The sequence below is a fragment of the Sinohyriopsis cumingii genome, chromosome 4 (assembly GCF_028554795.1).
Source record: "Sinohyriopsis cumingii isolate HCF-2022 chromosome 4, ASM2855479v2, whole genome shotgun sequence".
Classification (NCBI taxonomy): Eukaryota; Metazoa; Mollusca; class Bivalvia; order Unionida; family Unionidae; genus Sinohyriopsis; species Sinohyriopsis cumingii.
In genome coordinates, this window is record NC_142964.1 from 140,172,641 (window position 1) to 140,198,467 (window position 25,827).

The window sequence follows — 25,827 nt, forward strand, 5'->3', positions numbered from 1 at the left end:
TTGATTGGGGCCCCGAGTGGCCGAGTGCTCTAAAGCGCTCACCATTCCGGATCACTGCCATCTCACCTCTGTCTGTGTGGGTTTGAGTCCAAGGCTCGGCTAGCATGGGTACATGGGAAAGCCTGCCAGTAGCTTCTTGTGGGTTGGTGGTTCTCCCCTGTGTTTTCCAGGGTTCTTCCTCCACCAGTTATACTGTCCGCCATGTATAGCCTATCTTGTGCTGAAAAATGGCGTTAAACTCTAGAACAACAACAACTAATTGATTGTGTGATGAATGTCTGACAGTGTGACTAAACCACATGCACATGTTTGCTGTTTTTGTTTTTGTTTTATAAAGCAGTGCCAATAATTTCAATATTGTGTGAGTTTGACTTTGATGATTAGCAATTACTTAATTAGGTAGGTAAATAATCAATTTATTAATTCAGTTTAGAAACTTTTACCAACCACAACATTGTGTGTTGCTTGGTTGTGTACGGCATTTATCTCAGTAAACAGCTGTTGGTTGTTGTTTACCCTGAATTGAGCAGTAATTGTATAACAGATGCCCTCAAGACAAACACAAAGAAGACCTAATGGCTTTATTTTTGATGGTTTAATAGTTATTAGATTGACAATCATTCACCATTAAAGCCCTTCATTATAACATGGTTACCATTATAAAGAGTCACTTACCACATTTCATTAAGTGATAGTAAAATTATATATAATGCTAACACCCATCTTATGCAATAGTTGCATTCACAAATGTGGTTTTAATAACTCAGAATGGTGTAACTCCAAATTTTTTGGTTTGACTACCTTTAATTTTCATAGAACTAAATATAATTTAATTAGCTTTAATACCATTCATTTTAGCCATTTACGAATCCTTATTTTTTCTTTTAGACAAATAATTTCAATAACTTTTAGTCTACACTACAACAAATTAAATTTAAAAAATTCATACAAAATCTTCTTAATGTGAAATTCACGTAAGTGGAAATCACACGAGTTAGTGGATACCTGTATCATGTAATTCGTTATGGGGTGGTCTGACTATAAAGCAGTATATACTATGACTTTCTTGGACAGCATTATAATAAGGGAGTATGTGTGTATCGCAGCATTTTCCATGCATCTATCACACTGCTTAAATGCACATGGTCATGTTGTTGTTGTTGTTCTAGGGTTTAACGCCAACTTTCAGCATAAGATAGGCTATACATGGCAGCCAGTATAACTGATGGAGGAAGAACCCTGGAAAACCCAGGAAAGAACCACTGACCAACGAGAAGCTACTGGCAGTCTTTCCCACATACCTATGCTAGCCAACCCTTGGACTCGAACCCACGGACATGGTCAGATTAATATAATGTATTATAAGACAGTCTCACGACGAGACAGCATACCGTATGGACAGCGTTATGACATTGAGCTAACTACTGCATACACTCATGTTAAAGTCATGTCCAGCTGCAAACAACATAGACCCTGATCTACTGGTGCCTTATGCAGTGGCAGATCTGGTTCTATGCAGTCTGCAGATGGATTTGACTTTTGTATGAGGATATTTGACTGGTACTGTCCATGCATTCTTCAGTTTGGGATGTAGTTTAGGGAAAATTCTCGTCAGGATAAAATTTTGTGTCAGAATTAGGATTTTGTGTCAGGATTAGGATTTTGTGTCAGGATTAGATTTCACACAATAATTAGGATGTTGTGTCAGTCTTTGGCATGTACTTTTAGGAAAGCTGGCACCTGGATCCTGGCTCCACAAGTGCATCAATCGCACAAAATTATCTTTCATATTATTTAAAATCAGCTGTGTGCAAGAAATCTCACAATGAAAAATGAACTTCAACAAAAAAGATCTATAATGTAAGTCTGGCTCTGTATAAGGTTGTAGTCTTGATCACCAGATGTTTTTTTGTGTGTCTGGCAGTATTTTCCAAGCCTCTTTCACATTGCCTGATTGCACATGACCAAAATCGTCTTGTGTCATTGTTAACTTGGAAACTGTTAATACTTAGGACACACCTCAGGGGACCATTAATTCAGCAAAAGCAAATAAAGTTTTTTCAGGATTAGATTTAGCTCGGACTGAGGTAGCATGTGCTAAACCCCTAGAAAACAAGAAATAATCTGAGTAAATATTCAGAGGCTGTGGGCATGTTACAGCTAGATGAGCTAGCCATGTACATATCCCTCTCGATGGTAGATTGTTGGAAGGATTTATCTGCTGTATTTTGAAAGAGCTTAGCACTTTAAACGTTTTTTAAGGATATTGTTTTCGTGTCATTTGTCATTTTCATATTTGTAAGCAAATTTTGTTTATATATATATATATATATATATATATATAAGATTTCTCGATCTAGGAATTGGTGGCAGTGGACGCCAGAGTGCCACGAGACTTTCAGCATTTATGTCGGATTTTGACCTGTTTCAAATTGAGATTACAAAGAACTACACAGTGTCCGAATGGAGGGAAGATCTCCGAACAATGATGAGACGGGCAGGAGATGAAGGTGTATCCATGGTCTTCCTGTTTGGAGACCAACAAATTAAGGTTTGTGACCATTTAGCTACAAGGCCACAGCTAATCACTTTATATCAGCATAGCCTGTGCACATAGGATCTTGCTTGAGTGATTTTATATTCACTTGGTGGTTTTTTTTCCAGAAAAAGTATTGTTTAGTCTTTCTATTAAGCCTAGCTCTTCCTGTTTTTCTTACTTTTTTCTGAAACTCTGTTTTTTCTAATTTTTCTAAAATGGCCTTGCTATTCCTACTTTTTTCAATTTTATATTGACAGTTGTATTACACACTATGAACAACCATAACAAAGTGAATTCATAAATGCCCCCCACCTAGATGTGAAGCTGGATGGTGAAGTTTTATGCAGCTATTTAGGTTATTTCAGTATGTATTTGAGTCATATGACTTCAGATGAGCACAGCTCAACTTAACAGCTACATGTCTACATGTAACATAGCCATGACTTCAGTCCAGTAGGTTTACAAAGTTTGATCAGTAGATTGTCTTCTAAACCAGGAAATCTTTTATTGGCATAAATTTTTATGCGTTTTAGGATATTGAAATCAAAACAAGTGCAGTTTTTGTCATAATATGTGTTCTTTTTGTATAATTAAATTGTTTTGAACAAGAATTTGGTTACAAATCTAATAGCAAATGATACAATAATAATTAATTAATATGTGTCAGTATATTGTCAGTCATTGAGAGTGTAAGAGTTGTTTATCTTTTAGTTCACTACACTATATAGCATTTTTAGTTTCCATCACAGGATCACGATCTGGTGACTATTGTGATTATTAAGCTTCACACTTAACACATTAACCCCTGGCGACGACTTAACGTGGCAGGAGGTAGTAGCCTGATGCCGAGCTCTGTAGTGTCATGGACATGCATGATACACTAAAGTGGGTGGTATTATAGAAAGGTAGACAGATGTAGCTCTACAATGATACCAAATAAGCTGGAATTTCTAGTTGCACTACAAAATACAGATAAAAAAAACCTCATGTTTAGGACCCAACTTTCTTCTATCCAAAATTTGCCCATGGTCAGAATCCAATTTTGTGTCAGGATTTTAGACTTTTTGGTCTCAGATCTTAGGCAAACTGGTATGAACTGCAAACAGACAAATGAGCCTTTGCAAAAAGTAGGATAAAAAAACAAACAAAAAAATCCAACTTTTACCCTTCTGCTCATGCGCGAGTCAAATAGCCAATGAAAAACGATGTTTCTAACACAACTAGGTAGTATGTTATTGAAAGATCACTGGGGATTGGGTGTTTCAGGATCTATTCAGAAATAGCTTTCAGAATGTGTTTCCTACTCGATTTTCAGGCGAAAATGACAAAAAGCTCAAGAGGTTAATGTGTTAACAGGCTTTCAGTACAATAGAATGGTTGCTTCTTTGCTCTGGATAATTCATGATCATTAGTAATTTCTCATACTCAGTAATTCATGATCATTAGTAATTTCCCATACTCAGTAATTAATGATCATTAGTAATTTCCCATACTCAGAGCATAAATATCTTAAGAATTCTACATTTTTTACACTTTCACACTGTCTTCATCAGTGATTATCTATAATGGGCAGTTTTACCTACTGAAAAAGTGGCAATGGGATCTCCAGTCTCACTGATAGTTTCCAACTTATACATGGTGTTTTTCTTAAAGAAAAAAGCCTTGGAATCAGCCAAGAACTCACCATCAATGTGGATAGATATGTCGATAATACCTTGACTGAGCTACACAAGTACCATGTTCAGGAGTTATCTGATCAAATCAACTCCATTGATCCAGATATTCAGTTCACTTCAGAACAAGAAGAAAATGGTAATCTACCATTCTTGGACACATTTATACATGTAACTGATGATGGATCAACCAGAGTTGATGTGAATAGAAAACCAACCCATACTGACCAGTACCTCAACTTTTTTTCCAATCACCATCTAGAACACAAGAGGTCACTAGTAAGATCTTTAACACATTAACCCCTGGAGCTTTTTGTCATTTTCGCCTGAGAATCGAGTAGGAAACACATTTTGAAAGCTATTTCTGAATAGACTCGAAAACACCAAATCCCTGGTATCATTCAATAACATACTGCCTAGTTGTGTTAGAAACATTGTTTTACATTGGCTATTTGACTCGTGCATGAGCAGAAGGGTAAAAGTTGGAGTTCTTTTATAATTTTTTCTTATTTTGCTAAACGGAGTCATTATTTTTGTATGGAGACCACTCTTTATTCCAAATGCCCATCTTATCCTACTTTTTGCAAAGGCTCATCTGTCTGTTTGCAGTTCATACTGGTTTGCCTTAGATCTGAGACCAAAAAGTCTAAAATCCTGACACAAAATCAAATTCCAACCACAGGCGAATTTTGGGTAGAAAAAAGTCGGGTCCAAAAAATGAGTTTTTTTTACCTGTATTTTGTAGTGCAACTAGATATTCCAGATTATTTGGTATCATTGTAGAGCTACATCTGTCTACCTTTCTATAATACCACCCACTTTAGTGTATAATGCATGACCATGACACTACAGAGCTCGGCAGTAGGCTACTACCTCCTGCCACGTTAAGTCGTTGCTAGGGGTTAATGTGTTAATGCACCAAGCTAACTGCTTAGTCATAGATGATACATATCAAATAGAGGACGTAGAGCTTGTGAAATAAGTAATAAGGGGAAATAGCTATCCAGAATGGATTTTCAAACTTCCAGAAAAGCAGAAAACACCACCGCATAAACCAATAAGCAGCCCAGATATAATCAACATTGGCATGTCATATATCCATGGTACATCAGAAATCCTAGTGAGTATTCAGATAACATGGGATCACTGTATTTCACAAACCATACAATTCTTTAAGACAACAACTTACACATGTGAAGGACAAAACAGAAAATTTAAAAAAATCTGGTGTGGTTTATTATATCAGATATAACGATTATTAGAATTATTACATTGGGAATCAGGTAGAGTCTTAGAAACAAGGATTAAGGAACACATCAGTAGAGATTCATCAGTCATACATGAACATTGTAGCAATATTGAATATTTTATCATCCCCAATCAAATTAAGGTCATCACATCAGAGGACAATATATAGAAAAGGAAGGTTAGAAGGCATCAAAATTATGATAGTGGAGGCCAACACTAAACAGGGATGAGGGGCTTGAATTACCACCCATCTGCACCAGTCTCCTTGTATCATGTAGCCATTATTAGCAATGTGATCAACTATAGTCACTGATGAATGCAGTGTGATATTGCTGAACATTTTGAATTCTTGAGATATTTATGCTCTGAGTATGGGAAATTACTAATAATCAGGCTTTCAATAGCTCTCTGGTCCAGAATTCACCTTGAATTATTTTGTGAAGAATGGAGATTATCATCACTGTATCAGCATGGCTTGGATCCAAATATCTGTTGGCAAGTTTCACCGACTGTAAATACAAAAGAAACCCAACTAAACATTGATTTAGTCTAGAAATAAAAAGTAAAAAACTACCTGATGTATTTAAACTTCAAATATCCATACCTTTGAAACACACAGTGCAAAGTCAGGACCTTTTATATTTGCCTGCAAACACATAAACTCTGATATCTAAGAATTGTTGAACTTGCAATATTTCTTAGCTGGTGGTTTCTTGGCATTGGGAGAAAGTTTCAGTATTTTGACATGAACAAAAGCTATGAGAGCTGTCCTTAAATATTCTTAAAAAAGCTTGAATAATACAAAAACAATTAAACAAAAAAAAAATTTAAATTCTTACTCTGTTGTGTCTGCCAAAATCATGTATTATGGTTGGTCTCTCCATTTTATCTTATCTCTGCCAAAGGTTGGCTGATTTTCATCAAAGGCTCAGAAGACATCATGGACCAGCTTTGTTCCCATTATTACAACACCTCAGAAAACATCCTGCAATTGGCCTTAAACTTCCCAAATTACAGCATTACAGTAATCAATGGACAGTTTGCCGTGTACACATGTTAACAGTTCTTTAACTGTTCACCACACCAATCATTGTTCTCAATTGGAACATTTCCAGCCCCATTAAGGATAATTCTGGCTGGTTTCTGTAATGTATGCATATATTTTGGATTGAATTCTAGTGGTATTTGATTTAATATTTTTTACCTAGTTATAATTGCATTAATGTAATACAGGTGCTGCTATTATTTGCAATTAATTATAATGTATAGTTTGTACTGTGCTTATTTAAAGTCATGTGGTCAAAATAGATGGCATGATGATCAAAACTAACACATAACTTTAAGAAGACAGAGGAAACCTGGATTAAAGAGACAGATTGTATGTGAGTTAGTACATGCATATGTTCAATGTTATGAAGGTAATGAAGGTAAGTTTTTTATAGTAATTTATGTAAATTTCATGCTTTTTGACTTTAAGAGATACGGTCAAACCCAGTTATCTCAATCATGTCGGGGATGTAAAAAATGATTGACAGAACACAGTCCCGATATATCAGGGTTTAGTTGACAAACGTACTGCAGGACAATAATTATGCATCTTGAAGCACAAAAAATGAGCAGCTTTGTTTCTAAAACTAAATTGCATTTCACAATAAAAATAATTATTTAGTCATGGCAGGTCACTAAAATGAGATTAAGTAACAAGTCACACATTTGTACAACTCTTTATTTCCTGTAACACTGTCATTGGCTTAAAGTTGTTTTTATTTCCCAGTCAGTATCCTTTGGTACCTTCAGAAAGGCAATGGTTTTCTCATGCTGGCCAAAATCAAGGCCAATTTAAGTACATGTACATGTAGGACTTTACTGTTTTATAAAAAAGAATTTTCTTTTGTTAAATTTGACTCCAACCAGTAGCAAAATGTAACTGACTAAATATGTGCATGAGAATTGATCACTTTTATTGATCATCAGAAGTTCTTTTACACCAGTAGGCCGGTTTTTACCGATAAACTTTACTCTGTAATGGAAAAAAAGATGAAGCTGCTACTTCAGACCAAAACTTATGCCCAACATAACAGGGTTAACAACTTAACAAGGGTCGAGATAAGTAGGGAAAAATTAGCATAACAAAGAAGGATTTGTTTGGGATTGCTCAACATACACAGATTCTCGACATAACCGAGGTCGAGATAAGTGGGTTTGACTGTATCCCTTTTTTGCCCTACTTTTTTCCTACTTCATTTCAAAGAGGAACCCTACTTTATCCCTGTGTTTTCACAATGGGCTGCTGGAAAGACTAATTGTTTTCCCAGAATTCCCATGGTTTTGTCATGTCAATCAAAACTGATATTCTGGTTCCAGTTACACACTTAGTTTACAAGTCTCATATTTATTTGGAGATTATGAAAGTGCATGAAAAGTAATGATATAATTTGATTATGTTTTCCTGGTGTATAAATGAAAAATAAATGCATTATTTTATCAGGATAATAACAATTGAATCTCCTTCACAGGATGAGTCATTTCTGGAAGACATAAATATGATCCTAAACACGGGGGATATTCCCAATTTGTACGATAATGAGGATCGTCTTGAAATCATAGAAAAGGTAGGTATTTTATTTTAAATCATAATTAGCTAAGAATGATGACCATATTGGGCACAACACCAGCTCTGTACTCTGAAAGAATTAATATGGTTAAAACTGTAAATACACCACTCCCTTAATAACTCGCACCCTGGTAACTCTTGAACTATCTTATAACATGAGGTCAGACGTGGATCCCATTTCTTAAACCAGAAAATACCCCCAAAATTGATCCCTTTTTGTTGAACTTGAAGAAAATAGCAATCAAAATTGGTAATGGTTACTTTGATGTATAACTCGTTTTATTGTTGAAAACGGTAGATAGGACCTGGAAATTTTAATCAACACTATGAAATATCACACTTAAAAATAGGTCATACAATTTTTTACATTTTCTTTCCAAACGACATTCCTAGCACATCACAATTAATGATATGTAAGTAAATTTTGATCAATGAAAATGTCACTTACACCAAGTGGAGGCAGTACTTTAATAAATAAATGCAAATTAAATAAAATTTTTATCAATTGAAATTTGTGTTCTAGTTCTATCTTTTAGTTCTTTTTAAGTGTAATCATCATAAATGCAACGTGTCCTCTTGAAATTAAACCTAAAATGCGTCAATCTACCATAACAGCTATGTCTGTGAGCATTTCTCTGAGAACCTAATTAAGTGCCGACCGTGTTTTGATAACTAACTTACAGAAGTATTTGTTGTATTGTTGCACTGAACTAAAGGCTGGCCTCCTTTGTATTATCATGTTAAGTATGTCTTTTGAATCAAATGAAGAAGGTGGAATAAAAGAAAAGTTAAAAGGCACAAAAATCCAACAAACTTAAAATCTAGCGACCCCAATCGTATGTCAGGTGAACTCACTTCACTTGATCAATCGAACCCTTATAAATGTTATTGTTTATGTAACCTAAACTAACTTAAATTAACTGACTTTTTCATAATTGTGATCAAAAATAACAAGGCAACCAAGTGAAATGAATACTTTGTAAAATAAAGAGCTTGATTTCACAGATACAGACCATTGTGGGCTAGCAAGATTCAGAGAATTCTTGAACTGACACTTAGAGATATCCTCAAGGATGATAAGAAGTTTCATTATTACTTCCAATGAAATCATGACATAAATATTGTACTAATTGAACAATACAAAAATTGAGTTTCAACTTAGATGATTGTCTCACTAAATAAATGTCACGTGTTTTTGAAAAAAAGGAATCTTGTTTGGTGGTGTATCAACAGTTAGTCTAGTTCCTTGCTCTGTGAACTCCTGATTGGGCAGGATAATATTAAACACCACAATGGGAACCAGACTCATCGAGAAAACAAAAAGCAGTGATGTAATACACAGATTTTTTTGCATACACGTGATGGTTGTTGAAACCACTTGGAAAGAGCTTTCATATGTTGGACGTTTTGAAATAAAAAGGTTATTTAAACAGAATAATGAACAACTTCATTAGAAAAAGCGCATTATTAAAAATTATTATTGACATGATTGTAAAATGAAGATTCAGTCAATAAACAGCCCAGTTCCCTAACGCTGCTCCCTCCTCACAGTTTTCTCAATGTTAAAGCAATTTATTTTTTTTGGAGGTCCCTCGGTAACTCATGCATTGCTTATAGTATGTTCTATGATTGTGGACCCCATTGTGTGCGAGTTATCGAGGGAGAGGTGTAATAAGCTCATGCTGATGTCATCAGTAGCACATGCCCATCTCCCATCATGTATTACAAGATTTAGCCTCCTCTGTCTGTGTTGGAAACTCAAAAGTGTAAAGGTTCATTCTCCTCCAAATATAATGGAGTCCATTCATTTAAACCGCAAAGGAAAGTAGGCATCGGGTACGCATGGTGGTAGGTTATGGAAAAATTGTAATGTTGTTAGGCAGATGTTAACAGCTGTCTCCATCCCTCAAGATGCACACGTGAGAGTGACTATTTTTATGCATGTTTTGGCCAAAAGGAGGAGTGTGCACTTATTACAGTAGAGCATCAAATATGATTTTTAACATTTCAGATTAGAATATACTTTTTGGATTTGATTTCTAGCATATAAAATATCAATTTGACTACATAAAGTATACACAATGAAGTGACTATTCTGAAATTGTCAGTATACCGTATTTACCGTATATATTGGGACATGATAAAATAATTATTTTTTTTTCTGTCCCAGAACTTATGGTGAAACATATTTTCACTTTGGTCATATGTCCCAAGACTTAAGAAATGAAAAAAAAAATTGTATTGCATTTGTGCTTACCCCCCCCCCCACTGCACGTTGCAATAAAATAATAAATCAAACACTTAATTGATAATAAAAAGAAAGAAACTAACCTTGTGTTGTTATCTTTTATTCCTTTTTTCAACATGAACATTAAAGACTAAAATATATCCATGAAATCCATATAAGTAGCGTAGCCTTCCATACTGTAGCATGTATCAATTATGTCCGATACCACACACCACGTTGTTCATTGACATGAACATTGAGAAACAATTGTGCTTGGCTGTGCTCAAAGGTTTGAACATGTTACCCGACTGAAAACTGGAGCCAACAAAATGACAAACAAGAGGGAAATAGTCAACTGATATCTTGAAGATGCCATTCACGCATGACATGGTGTTCGGTGCAAAATAATAAAAATTGACTTATATCCAGGTCTACTGTATGTTAGGATCTCATAAAAAAAATCATCACTTGAAAACACATTCACTTGAGTGCAAGTGACAATCTTTTCACCAACTTGGGTTACAAAAGTATCCTTACTATTTACCCGACGAGTGGCAACGAGCAGTTAACTCCTTCTTTGAACCTACCAACAGAACATCAAAGACAAAAGGTTATTTTTATCACAAAGCAAGCCGATCTCAGAAGCCAACTCTGGTTACTTTCTTTTGTAAAGGATATCAATACAAAGGTTATTTTATTGCAAAGCAAGCCGACATCAGAAGCTGACTATCAATTCTGTGAAGTGAACTGATTTTTTTTGGTGAATATTTGTTGAAAGATAGCTGAGATATGGAAGCAAACTTGGGTTCCTTTTCACCTGTATTAACAGGAATTTTGAAAATAAATTGAAACAATGGAACACATTTTAAAGTGACACAATATAGTACTTTGTGCACAAATGTCGATGACCCAGCATCACCCAGAATATTTGGAGAAAAAAAATCATATGATGAATTTGTGAAGGCCGGAAGGGAAGCAAATGATTTCACAAACAAGAGGGAAATAATCAACCAATATATTGAAGACAACTGCCATTCACGCATGACACGGTGTTAGGTGCAAAATAGCCAAGATTGCATTATATCCAGGTCTATTGTATGACAGTATCTCTCAAATAAAAATCATTATTTGAAAACACATTCACTTTAGTGCAAGTCAAATCTTTTCGCCAGCACAGGTTACAAAAGTATCATTACTGTTTATCTGCAGACATCAGTTTACCTTTGCATTAATTATTACTACAGATGCCAAGTACATAGAAACCCTGGTGGTAAATAAGCACAACTGGCAGCCAGCAGTAAACTTCTTCTTTGAACTTACCAACATGACATCAAAGACAAAGATTATTTTTATTACAAAGCAAGCCGACCTTGGAAGCTGACTTTGGTCTCTGAAGCTGGAATTTTTTTAAAGGATATCAATTCAAAGGTTATTTTATTGCAAAGCAAGCTGACCTTGGAAGCCGAATATGGATTCTTTTAAGTGTACCGAGTTTTTATTTTTTATTTTTGAATATACAAAGACAGACAAGATATGGAAGCTAACTTTGGTTCCTTTTCACTGGTATTCACGAAAATTTTGAAAATAAAGTCAAACAATGGAACAGTTTTTAAAATGACACAATATGTTGCTTCGTGCATGAACATAGATGACCCAGAATCACCCAGAAGATTTGGAGAAAATAAAATCACATGACGAATTCGTGAAGGCCAGAAGAGAGATCATTTCACTGACAATTTGATCATTAACATGGATGAAACTCTAGTGTACTTTGATCGCATTCCTGGATGGACTGACAATAAGATGGGGGTCAAAAGTGTGAGAATTAGCAAGACTAGTGCAGATTTGAAAAAATCTGACTTTTGTCCTTGCAGTTTCCGCTTCAGGTGGTGTGTTTCCTCTAACAATTTTTCACAGTATGAGAAAGCTAAAACAACATTCATGTACCGAAAGAATGTATCGTATGTGTGCAGGAGATGGGTTGTGTTGATGAGATGCTGCTGATGTGGATTAAAGAGTTTTATCTCAAGTACACAGTTTTATATTTTTTTAAATAAAATTCAGTTGGAGTGCATTTTCCGACATGTAATTTTCGAATGATTTAAAAGGTGTCCCACAACTTACACCTCAAAAAAAACCAGTGTGTCCCAGAACATACAGTGCACACAAAAAATTTAGAATTAGTGTATTGGTGTCCCAACAAATATGGCATCCCAATATATATGGTAAATACTGTAATGTCTTATGAATATTGTATGTCTTTATTTGAAGTTGATCTTCATGTTAAGGACAATTATATGTTATTGTAGACTAAGTATTTCATTATTTTCTTAAACAGTAAGTTCTAATCATATTAGCAAATGAAATCCTAAACCTTGATATTTAAATCTATTCCATAACAGTAATTCCCAGTCAGATATCATGTAAAGCAATGTTCATGGATAATTCATTATTTAGCAAAGCTAGTACATTTGGCATAAAATAACATTTTTAGAAATGTAATAACTAATGTGCTGCAATGTAGTCTAACAATATTTTAATTATTCAGTTTCTTTGTGAAATTCACACAGATTTTATGCTCTTAAAAATTGGGCAACCTATGTTATTTTGTCTTATTCAACAGATGCAAATTGTGTGCCAAAATGAGAACACTCAGATTGAGAGGACACCTCTAAACATGTACAACAAGTTCATCGAGAGAATCAGACGTAATCTTCACGTAGTTTTGGCCTTCAGTCCCATTGGCGAAGCCTTCCGAAATAGAATTCGGATGTTTCCCTCTCTCATCAACTGCTGTACTATTGACTGGTTCATGGTATGTATTATGGTCTGTTTTGTACTAATTGATATAGTTCACCTTCATTGTTTTTTTATGCCAGTATTAAATAATCTGATATAATTCACCTTCCTTTTCATGTCATTATAAGCAAATTTGCTATATAGTTCACCTTCATTTTTCCTATGTCAGTATTAGCTAATTTGACACAGTTCACCATCATTGTGTTTACACTAGTATTAACAAATTTGATATGGTTCACTTTCATTGTTTTTTTATGTCAGTATTAAGGGCTTTTCTATTTAAACAGACATGGTACCCAGGGAAGGAAGTTTTTGTAAAAATATGTCAGGGTACATTCACTGCACAGATTTCATATTAAAATGAAAAGAAAATTCTAAATTGCCTCTCTTGGTGAGTATTCCAAAATAAAAGTGCATTTCTTGGGTCCCATGTATGTTTTACTGGAACAGCCCTAAGTAATTGATACAGTTATTTTCATTGTTTTCCATGTTTGTATTAACAAATTATACAGTTCACCTTCATTTTGTAATGCTAGCATCAACTAATTTGATATAGTAAACCATGTTTTTTTTGGCCATTATTAACCATTTGGTACAGTTCACCATCACTTTTTTTATGCCAGTATTAACTAATTAATACAAGTCAACTTGTCGTTATTTTTATGCTAGTATTAACTAACTGATACAAGTTACCTTGTCATTGTTTTGTATATGTGGTAGTAACAAGAATTGTCTTTAGTAACTTAGCCCTTTTCCCATGTACATCTTGTTTTATGGTTGTCAGGGCATTTTCTCTGGAGTTGCCTAGACACAGATGTACACTGGTAATGGTGATGCCAATATTAAATAATTGTTTCAATTATAGGCATGGCCTGAAGATGCCCTGGAATTGGTAGCCCACACTTTCCTTGATGATGTGGAAATGTCCAATGAAATACGAGAAAACACTGTTGTCATATGCCAGCACTTCCATCAGAGCATAAGACAACTTTCAGAGCAGTAAGTCAAAAAAAAATATACTTAGCTTATCCATCTCATATTTCAGATCAAATTTGTTTCTTGTTTTACTGCATGTACCATATATACTCACGTATAAGCCCAATAATTTAGGCACCATTAATACTGGCCGCCATATATGGCCTATCGTGTGCTGAAAAATGGCGTTAAACCCCACAACAACAACAACAACAACAACCAATAATTTAGGAAAAAATAAAGTCCTGGAAGAAGGGGGGGGGGTCGGCTTACCCATGGGCCAATGTCCAAACTTGACAGTTTTTAGGTCTTTTTGTTGACTGCTGTAATAGCTCTAAATCTTGGGACACGAAACAATAAAAATCTTTTCCATGTCATAAGACAGGCATGTAAAAAAACAACTTTTGGTGACCCAACATTTTACTAAACTGTTATAAAGTTCTATGATTGATTTTATCATTATTTTGCATTCGCATATTTTCTGATTTCTCCAACACGAAATTAAATAAAGGTAAATACAGACTTCATAATTCATGGGCTGGTTGAGTTTACCCTTGAGACCAGGCTGAACTATAATGTACAGTACTTACACAGTGCAAAGTGTGCATAGCGCCACTTAAATCCTTATTTATTCCCAAACATATTAGATGCTGATTTCTCTTTATTTGTTGTTTTTACCAAATTGCATTCTTCCAGATAACATTTCAGCTAGTCCTTAATTGCTGTTTCATTTACGTTGAATCACATGCTCACGAGTTACTCATTTTCAATGATATATGTGATCCTACAAATGGATGTAATATTTGTAAAAAGGTATGCACTTTTAATTGTACAAGGCATATAACCAGCATACTTTACATGTTCACGAAGAGTGGTAATAATAAAGGCTAAAATTCTCATAGAGATCAACTAAGATCAACATCAATCTTTTTTAGTTTTGTGTTCTGGCTGAACAAACATCATAACTTTCCACACAATGGAAAGCTTGATGTTTTGGCTTCTTCTATGTTGATAAAGTTGGCAAATTTCTTTCCTTTTGTGACAGCAGTACAGGCCAGTTAATCATTAAAACCCTGAAACTGGCTTGTGATAAGTGGGAATTTTGACCGGTAACTATACAAGTACATTGATGTATAATTGCCTTTTATTCCTTAATATTAGCATGATTACCGTAATTTTGTAAAACGGGGTCAAAGGCATACCTATGAACTTTTCAAAAGCCAGGTAGGGAGACTGAATAAAAAAATAGAGATTGGGACCTAAAATCAGGAGGTTTTTTTGTGGCATTTTTAAAGCCTTGTTTTCACTAAATATTGATCGATCTTCCTGGTCCAATATGTGTGAAATTTGCAAAAAGACTCGCCGTTTCTCCCTATGATGTGCCCTATTTTCCCCCAGAACATGCCCTATTTTCATATTCTGGTCAGCTGTGGTCAAACTGCACAATAGCTAAAGATTAGTCTTAAATAAACCAGCAAGAAAGCCAGCACAATTAATTAAAAGTTAATCTTTATCAATGCAACTATTTTGTGAAAATGACTGGCCCTGCATCATAATTCAAAGAGACCACGTTGTACACTATTGTGTGTTATGCAAGCACCAGCAATTGATTGTCAAATAAAAGATTCCCAATTTTGTTGAACTAAAGGCACCTAAAAAGGCAGAATTATGGTGCCGTACATGTGGCAACTATTTTCCCCTCATTGTATATCCAACCTTATTCCCTTATTGTCAACTCGTAAAGCATTTAGTAGTGTTTACTATAAAACATGTATTCTGAATTAGTTTTTTGAGGACAATTTGCTGCGTGGTATGTATTTTTATTCCTTCTTTTAATTTAACGATGGTAATTAACATTGGTATATATTGTATAAAAATGCCAGTAACATTGGTATATATGGTATAAAAATGCCAGGTGTTCACTCGTGCAAGTTTCTTTCATGGCAATGACGCTATAGTATATAGAGTTACAGCATTCATAGTGATCATTCTTGAGATTGAAATTAATTGTGGATGATTTTATTGCTGTGGTTTATTTTTTTGTTCTGGTTTATTTTTTATTTTTGTATTGTTGTAGAGGTAACAAAAAACATTAATTTACGTGAATAATGTTTAAACTTAACATTCTGTTTAGTGAAGAAGCAAATTCTTTCCTGTGAAGTATTTATTTTGTCACAACAATAATTCACAGGTGATACAACAGAACAGGTAGGAATTTCATCTTTAGAAGAAATGAAAATCAAAGACATAATGTAATAATTGGGACTTCTTGAGTTTTTTTCCTTCTGGCATGAAAGTTGACAGGTATGGTGCAAGGTCACTTACATCAAAGCAAACTACAACTCAGCTTTTACGGTATTAGCATAATTTTTGAAGTATTATTTCTGAAACTTCATTATTGTATTTTGGAGATATCATTAAAGTTTAGTGCAATGGTGCCCATGATTCGACTCCAAGGAATGTACTTAATTCAGCGCATAATCAAACCTACTATGTACATGCGGTGGTGCCATTATGTGAATAGGTTCAGTAGCCTCATTGTGAGTGTTGAATTGAACCATATTGTTGTTCATTGTGTTGTCATACTTGGATTACATTTTGATGAGTTAGGTATTTACAGTTTCAAAGCAAAGTAAAAACGTAATTACTGGTGCATTGGTACAAAATGTCCAATTCAATAATACATAAACAAACAATAATCGAGTCAAAAGGGAGAGGTAGTGTTACAGCAACTCGCGATTGCTAAAAAAAATTCATCGTTCGATCAAATTTTACACAAATCTAAATTAGGCAGAAACAATAAGAAAACAGAAAACTAAATAAATTTATTAAGTATACATGTAATTTTTTTAAAATATTAGTTTGCCTACATAAATGCATTTAAAACTTACCTCATGCATCTTGAGATGTCTCGGAGTTGTGGGTCAGCTTATATGCAGGTCATGTACTTTTTAGTGTTTGTACCTGTTCAATTTGGGTGTCAGCTTATACACGAATGGGCTTATACGCGAGTATATATGGTAAGTCATGCCTTTGTTTTATATTACCATATATACTTTATTTACTATAAGTAAGTCATGACATTTTTTATATTACCATATATGCTTGATTATAAGTCTGATCCAACTGTGTAGACCAAGATCTGCCATCACATATTGCACTGACAGATCTGGCTTTATAATCTGCCATCACATATTGCACCAAAAGATTTGGCTCTATGATCTGCCATCACAAATTGCACTGACAGATCTGGCTCTATGATCAGCCATCACATTGCACTGACAGATCTGGCTCTATGATCTGCTATCACATATTGCACCAAAAGATCTGGCTCTATGATCTGCCATCACATATTGCACTGACAGATCTGGCTTTATGACCTACCATCACTTATTGCACCAACAGATCTGGTTCTATGATCTGCCATCACATATTGCACTAACAGATCTGGCTCTATGATCTGCCATCACATATTGCACTGACAGATCTGGCTCTATGATCTGCCATCACATTGCACTGACAGATCTGGCTCTATGATCTGCTATCACATATTGCACCAAAAGATCTGGCTCTATGATCTGCCATCACATATTGCACTGACAGATCTGGCTTTATGATCTGCCATCACTTATTGCACCAACAGATCTGGTTCTATGATCTGCCATCACATATTGCACACTGACAGATCTGGCTCTATCATCAGCCATAACATATTGCATCGACAGATCTGGCTCTATGATCTGCCATCACATTGCACTGACAGATCTGGCTCTATGATCTGCTATCACATATTGCACCAAAAGATCTGGCCCTATGATCTGCCATCACATATTGCACCAACAGATCAGGCTTTATGATCTGCCATCACATATTGCACACCAACGAATCTGGCTCTATGATCTGCCATCACATTTTGCGCCGACAGATCTGGCTCTATGATCAGCCATAACATATTGCGTTGACAAATCTGGCACTATGATCTGCCGTCACATATTGCACTGACAGATCTGGCTCTATGATCTGCCACCACATATTGCACCGTCAGATCTGGCTCTATGATCTGCCATCACATATTGCACCATCAGATCTGGCTCTATGATCTGCCATCACATATTGTAATGATAGATCTGGCTCTATGATCTGCCATCACATATTGCACTGACAGATCTGGCTCTATTTATAGCTGGACCAAATATATATGGTAGATCTTGTAATTAAATATCTATTAAACATAGAATTACAAAATTACTTATATTTTGCTTCCAAGTGACATTCATATAAACTGAATTAAATATTTTAAAATGATGTTAGCATACTTATTACAGAATGTATATTATTTGGTTTTTCTATAAAATATTATCAGAAAATGCCATTTGTCAGAAACCTGTATCATAAATTCACCAGGATCATTATGGGTTTTTACACTCTCCATTTTGGCAGTATGCTCCTTACAGATTTGTTTATGTTTATATTTTGACATCTGTAACTCAGTTTTTCTCTTTTGTTAGATATTATGAAACGATGAGGCGTGTGAACTATGTCACGCCTACTTCATACCTGGAATTAATCAAAACATTTAAGAATCTGCTGAACAGGAAGAGAATGGAGATTTTAACACTGAAAAACAGATACATCGTTGGTCTGGAAAAGTTAGAATTCTCTGAAAACCAGGTTATTATATTTTCATCATAGCTTTGATTCTGTAAAGTTTCAGGAAAGGTGTTCATTGGGAATTTTGTATCTTTATATATTTTCCTTTTTTCAGATATTAAAATTTCATTTATATGTGTTTCAGGCACACTTGAGCCTCTTGTTGATCCCGTTTAACAAATCTTTCATCAACAGCCTTCTCATAGTTATTACATATACATATACATAGATATAGAATACATACATGCTCTACACCTGTAACATTAAACACAGTCACAAAATGTGGCATGCTAAGGAACTTGATAGCTCCTCTTTCATGTTTCTAACAAGTCTTAGTTCTGTTTTGGGTTAGAGGATAAGCGAAAACAATTATTCATATCTTTAGAAATCTGGTTTTATTGATGAAATTTAACTATATGAATTAATTATTAATTTACCACAACAGATAAAGATAATACAGAAAGAATTAATGTTGTGTTTTCTAATGAATCTTAATTCTGTTTTGGATTAGAGGTTAAGTGAAAATGATTACTACTATTTTCAGGAGTCTGGTTTTATTGAGAAAATTGAACTGTATGAATGAATTATTAATTTATCACCACAGATTAACATCATGCAGAAAGAACTGATAGAGTTGAAGCCAAAGTTGATTCAGACCAGCAAGGAGACAGAGGAGCTGATTGCTGTGATTGAGAAGGAAAGCGCAGAGGTTCAGGAGGTCAAGAAGCTTGTTGAAGAAGATGAGAAAGTTGCAAATGCTGCTGCAGCAGCAGCTAAAGCAATAAAAGTAAGATTAAACTTTATGTACACTACCTGCGTATAGTTCAGCACACAAATCCATTCATGTTTTAAAATTTTTTCACTACCCTTAGTTCATGCACACAGCTGTATACATGTTTTGTTTGAAATCACTAAAAGAAGTTTGATATGACACAGGGATACATTGATGCTGTAAGACTGAGACATATTCAAGTGCCATGTCAGATCAGTTCTTTTCTCAAAGTCAGAATAATATACAAGGGATAAAATACAAGGGGTTTAGTATTTATTACAGCACCACACCATCCTCTTCCTCTTGCACACACCTTTTATGTTTTCCTTATATTTTTAGCTTTATAGTATGATTAACACATATTAGGATTTATACGAGTTTGATTCTTTTAGTCCACTGGTATTGCTGCATCTGCATCAATAAAAGAATCCACATAATTCAAATATGGGTGTGCTATAAGGAAAAATGAATTGAAAATTTATATCAAATGCCAGAGCAACCATGTAGGATTAAAAATGGGTATGCTAATACATCATAAAATGGCAACATGCTCAGATGCAAGTCAGATGGTCTTTTAGGTGGAAGAAATGGAGGATCCAGGAAAAACCACAATCTTGAATGGGTGATTACTTGCATGTGCAAGAGTTGGTTCCTGGATTTTTTAACCTGGAGTGCAAATATGTAAAGGAAGTGCTTTAACTAGGCTACAGTTTTAATATACATCTTAAGTTTACTTCTTCAAAGTGAGATCTTTTAATACTTTTCTACACCTCTCCCTCGATAACTCGCACACAACGGGGTCCACAAACATAGACTGCACTATAAGCAGGGCATGTATTACAAGGGACCTCCAAAAATTGGAGAGAAAAAATTGCTTTGACATCGAAAAAACCATGGGGGGAGCAGCATTAGGGAACTGGGCTGTTTGTTGTCTGAATTGTTATTTTACAATCACATCGATAATAATTTTTAATAATTTGCTTTTTATAATGAAGTTGCTCATTATTCTGTTTAAATAACGTTTATTTTCAAAATGTCCAAATTGTGAAGATCGTTCCACTGGTTTTAAAAACCATCATGTGTATGCGAAAAAATATGTATATTATGTCACTGCTTTTTGTTTTCTTGATGAGTCTGGTTCCCATAGTGGTGTTTAATATTATCCTGCCCAATTGGGAGTTCACAGAGCAGGGAACTAGATTAACTGTTGATACACCACCATACAAAATTCCTTTTTTTCACTCGGCATAAGTGACATTTTCATTGCACTGTACTAGAAATGTTGTTTGGAAAGAAAATGTAAAAAATGTTATGACCTATTTTTAAATTTGATATTTCATAGTGTTGATTAAAATTTCCCGTCCTCAAAGTTTCCATTACCAATTTTGATTGTGACTTTCTTCAAGTTCAACAAATAGTGATCAATTTTTAGGGTATTTTCTGGTTTAAAAAAATGGGAGCCATGCCTTACCCTGCATTACAAGCGGGTTCGCAAGTTATCAGGGCGCGAGTTATCGAGGGAGTGGTGTACTTACTTATTTTGCGATGATGAATCTCTCACTCACGCTTAAGCAAGCATTAAGGATTAAAACGCAGCAAAACTGCAAAGACACAGATTTCTCCTGCAAAGAGTATTGTTTAATTCCTGAGTATTCTAATTCAGAGTCTTGTTTTATTCCTGAGTATTCTGATTCAGTCTTGTTTAATTCATGAGTATTCTGATTCAAAGAGTCTCGTTTTATTGTTAAGAAGTATGTACAGAATTCCTTAACTGTTTTTAAGAAGAAAAAGGGGTGCAACAATATAAAACTTTTAAAGTATTACATAATGTCAGACCTCAAATTTGAGGAAAGATTTTGAGACATTTAGTGAAATCGGGCCTGGCTACGTATGTATAAAAACCCTCAACTTGAATGCACACTGAGAATTAAATGTTGATAACTGCCAATAAACAAATTGTTAAAAAATGTAAGAGATTTTACAGTAATAATACATTTACATGCAGAGTCCTGTTAAGAGGTACTGTTTATTTGGGAACAGTTTTACAAATACAGTGAAACCAGTTAATAATTGCCACCCATAGGAAAATGCCGTATTAGCCTTTGTTCCCAGGTGACATATGCATGCAAGTTTACATTTCATACCTGGATGTTGAACAAATATCATGCACTGAATATTATTATTATTATTGTTGTTTTTTTTGTTGTTGCTGTTGTTATTATTTATTTATTTTTTTAAATATTTTTTTATGTTTTTTTTAATCAAAAGATTTAGTCTGGTGCACTATTCAACAAAGTCATAAAATATTTTGTTCTCACACAAGATTACTGTATCGTGCATTAATCCATCCTTTATTTTAAATCATTACTGACTTTGTACATATTGAAAAACTAATAATATCACTTATAATTGACAGCTTGTATATAACAGTGAAGCAGAGAACTGATTCATTGTTCAGTCGGCTTGTATAATTAAGCTCAGAAAAAGCTGGTCATTCAATTCATAATAAATTATGATATTCATGACTTCATAAAATAATAATCACCAGAAATCAGAATTTCATGATGCTTACAATGCTTATCATCATGTTATGCCGTATCCAGGACGAGTGTGAGGAAAAACTATCTATTGCCATGCCAGCCTTAAATGCTGCAATAGCTGCCCTGGACACCTTGAAGCAGAATGACATCACTATTGTCAAGTCAATGCAGAACCCACCCTCCGGTGTAAAGCTGGTGATGGAAGCTGTCTGCATCATGAAGCAGCTCAAGCCAGAAAAGAAAACAGATCCAAATGGAAAAGCAATTGAGGACTACTGGCCCACAGCCAAGAAGGTATGTAACACTTTCCACAAGATGCTTTCCACATTTGGAGGGGTGTTGGTGGGTGAGTAGGTACTGTATATGCTCACTTATAAGTCTAGTAAATTGCAAAGAACAGATCATTATCGGCCTTATCATTATGCACTGGCAGATCAGTGTTTGTACTACTGATTACTCCTAACAAAACTGCACAGAACCAGATTTGCTAGGGCATTATGTAACAGCAGATCTGGTTCTTTGCAGTTTGCAGTTTAACTTATCTTATAAGCTAGTATGTATGGTAGGTTAAACATAAATATATGTCTGGCTAAACAGATCCCTCTTTAGCCTGACCTACTCTGTATAATGTTCAGTTATCGTTGTCACTGTAAACACAATGGCCAAATCTTTTAGTCCCAGCTTGTCCAATTTAAAGGGATGTCCATATTTCATAGTCATTGTTAATAAAGTGGCCAAACCTTTCAGTCCCAGCTTGTCCTGTTTAAAGGGATGTCCACATAAGTCATTGTAAACACAGTGGCCAAAGCTTTTAGTCCCAGCTTGTCTAGTTTCAAGGGATGTCCACATTTCATAGTCATTGTAAACACAGTGACCAAAGCTATTAGTCCCATCTTGTCCAGCTTCAAGGGATGTCCACATTTTATAGTCACTGTAAACACAGTGGCCAGACCTTTAGCCCTAGCTAGTCCAATTTTAAGGATGTCCACATTTCATAGTCACTGTAAACACAGTGGCCAGATCTTTTAGTCCCAGCTTGTCCAATTTTAAGGGATGTCCACATTTCATAGTCATTATAAACACAGTGGCCAAAGCTTTTAGTCCCATCTTGTCCAGTTTTAAAGGATGTTCACATTTCATAGTCACTGTAAACACAGTGGCCAGATCTTTTAGCCCCAGCTTCTCCAGTTTTAAGGGGTGTCCCCATTTCATAAGTCAGTGCTTACTGTGTAGCTGGAAATGATTTATCACAATATTATGATGTAATTTATATGCAGTCACTTGTTACCTAAGTGTATAATAGTGCCATGAACTCTGGGAAGGACAGGATATAAAATAACATAGTTTTATTTTTATAATGATTTTTTTTAGTCACTGATTGATTTTGGTGATTATTACAAATGCATATTTGCATTAAAATGGTCAATGCAGAACTCTTAAGTCCAGTTATGGTTCTTGTTATTAGGTGAATATCGTTATGGATTGCATTTCATTAAGTTGCAGTAAAGTTATATGTATTGCATACTTCATTATAAGGTACTTCATTTCCATGGCTTCCATGGATGGTGTTATAATGAGAGAATGCTGTAAGTCTAAAAGGATTGTTGAATTGCAGTGTATAGAAACTGCAGTTGCAACTTCAATTCTAAATATCTGTAATTTAGATGTTCAATTCAATGTTCAAAAATTGGTGATACGTCTACTTGAAACTGTCATGGCTAATAAACATTCTTGCATATTTTAACAATTTTGTGATTAAAACTTTTTCAGATGATTAGTGACATGAAATTTTTGGATACACTAAAGGAATATGATAAGGACAATATTCCAGTCACAGTTATCAAAAAAATCCGTGAGAGATACATTAACAATCCTGAGTTTGACCCTGCCATCATTAAAAATGTGTCATCTGCCTGTGAGGGTTTGTGTAAATGGATCCGAGCCCTTGATGTTTATGACAGTGTTGCAAAGGTTGTGGCACCAAAGCGTCTGAGTTTGGAGCAGGCAGAGGGGCAACTAGCCACACAGATGGCTCAGCTTCATAAAAAACAGGCTGAGCTTCAGGCAATAACAGATAAGCTGAATGGATTGACAGAAAATTTGCAGATAAAACAAGATGAAAAACAGGTATAACTTCCATTGTGATATTTTTCTGATAATAATTTTCATGTAACTGTTAATGATACAACTTCTTAAAACCATACACTAATACAACAGAAATTAAGAATAAATTTAGTTAGATACATTAACAAGACTTAAGTTTATTTAAATGGACAGATTGAGGAGCCAAACAATCAGTTACAGTGTTGTACATTGAGCACAAACTAGTTAATTTTAGTCATACATCCCCAAAATCTTAACCCTGTGCTGCCCAACTTTTCTTCAGTGGATGTCTTTTCATGTCTATATTGGTACTAGTCATGGCCAAAGTCAGTAAAGGTGATAAAAAACTGTTATATCCGAATTTGTGTTATAATGGAGCATGCTATAGCAGGGTCACACTGTATATACAATAATGTCTTGTCAGATATTGATATTTTTGCCACAGATCACCAGGTGTGTGCAGATTTATTAATGCATTGTCACACCAGCAGATACATTATACAAGTATTAATTCCTTTTCACAAGAAATATGTCAGTAACTTGCGTCTGAAAGAATTCCAACCATCTTAGTTTCCACTAACTTTCATATTAAATGATCCATTTTGGTCAAACCTCCATTCTAGAGAGCTACATACAGGCACAATAAAAAGGAAAATGGCTGATCAGCCAAAAGAATTGGAACATATCTTGGTCATTTAGCCTAGCTTGATTTTCCCATGGCTGTTGTTGCAACATTATCTGCTTTATCAATAGTTTACAGCAACAAGTATTGTGTAAAAGTTGGTGTGAATTGACTCTTAAAATATTCATTTTATATGTAAGCTGGCAACATTTTTCTTGTGAAAAGAAAGTACATGTTAAGAGAAATATCAGCTGGAATTTCCCTACGGCATGAAAATGTATCAATAAAGCTTCAATCCTGAATACACCAGTGAGCTGCAGGAATTAACTGTAACATCATTGATCAGATGAAAAATCACACAAATTTTGGCATTCTCGTCTTTTAACATCTTAGAGGTCTAACTCATTAAAATGTGTAATGCTTCTTTGTAAGGTAATCTTCCTCCGCATCAAAGTGATGTCAGAATTAGTGATAATTATTGCTGTAAAATTGAGGACTGTATATGACATATGTTCATAATATTTACCCATATCAGTATCAACCTTAAATCAAGCACCTGTATGAAAAGGATCATGTTCTAGGCTGACAACAAATAAGCAGATTTAAGGCATAAGTTATTTATGACTGACACTCCAAATGTGAAGCAGTGTTGAACTTTGGCACTTGTTAAGGGTAAAAAATAATGCACTCAGATTTATTCTGAAGGTTAGGAATCTCCATATATTCAACATAGGAATGAGTACACAGCAAAGTTTTCTTGGCCAAGCCAACTTTTACTCAGCCAGGATGAGTGGTTTTCCTGAGCCCATGTATCTGCATAAAAATTTTAGTTTTCAACCATGTGCCTTCACTAAACTTTGTGGATGACTGCACATTGGATAAGAAAGAATACTTTTGATTTTGGAATCAGAAGGTCAGATGTCAAAATCACTGTAAATGACAACCTTTTGGAGGGCTTGCACTTAAGGCATGTAAAAGGACAGTTACTTTGGTAAGTCAGAGGTCAGAGAGTCATTGTTGCTTGAAGAAAAATTAGTTCTGTAATACTTTTTGTTCTAGAGTAAA

At 34.8% G+C, this 25,827-nt stretch overlaps 1 protein-coding gene across 1 annotated transcript in view; it reads left to right on the forward strand.

The window, feature by feature from the left end:
* The window catches only part of LOC149802203 (dynein axonemal heavy chain 3-like), a 281,860-nt gene that overhangs the window by 161,882 nt on the left and 94,151 nt on the right, over positions 1-25,827 (forward strand). Inside the window, exons 41-48 of the mRNA XM_089956614.1 lie at positions 2,361-2,551; positions 7,977-8,072; positions 12,925-13,116; positions 13,966-14,099; positions 18,584-18,746; positions 19,330-19,512; positions 22,101-22,331; positions 23,808-24,164. Coding sequence (XP_089812740.1) covers positions 2,361-2,551; positions 7,977-8,072; positions 12,925-13,116; positions 13,966-14,099; positions 18,584-18,746; positions 19,330-19,512; positions 22,101-22,331; positions 23,808-24,164 — 1,547 coding nt within the window. The remainder of the gene's footprint in view (positions 1-2,360; positions 2,552-7,976; positions 8,073-12,924; positions 13,117-13,965; positions 14,100-18,583; positions 18,747-19,329; positions 19,513-22,100; positions 22,332-23,807; positions 24,165-25,827) is intronic.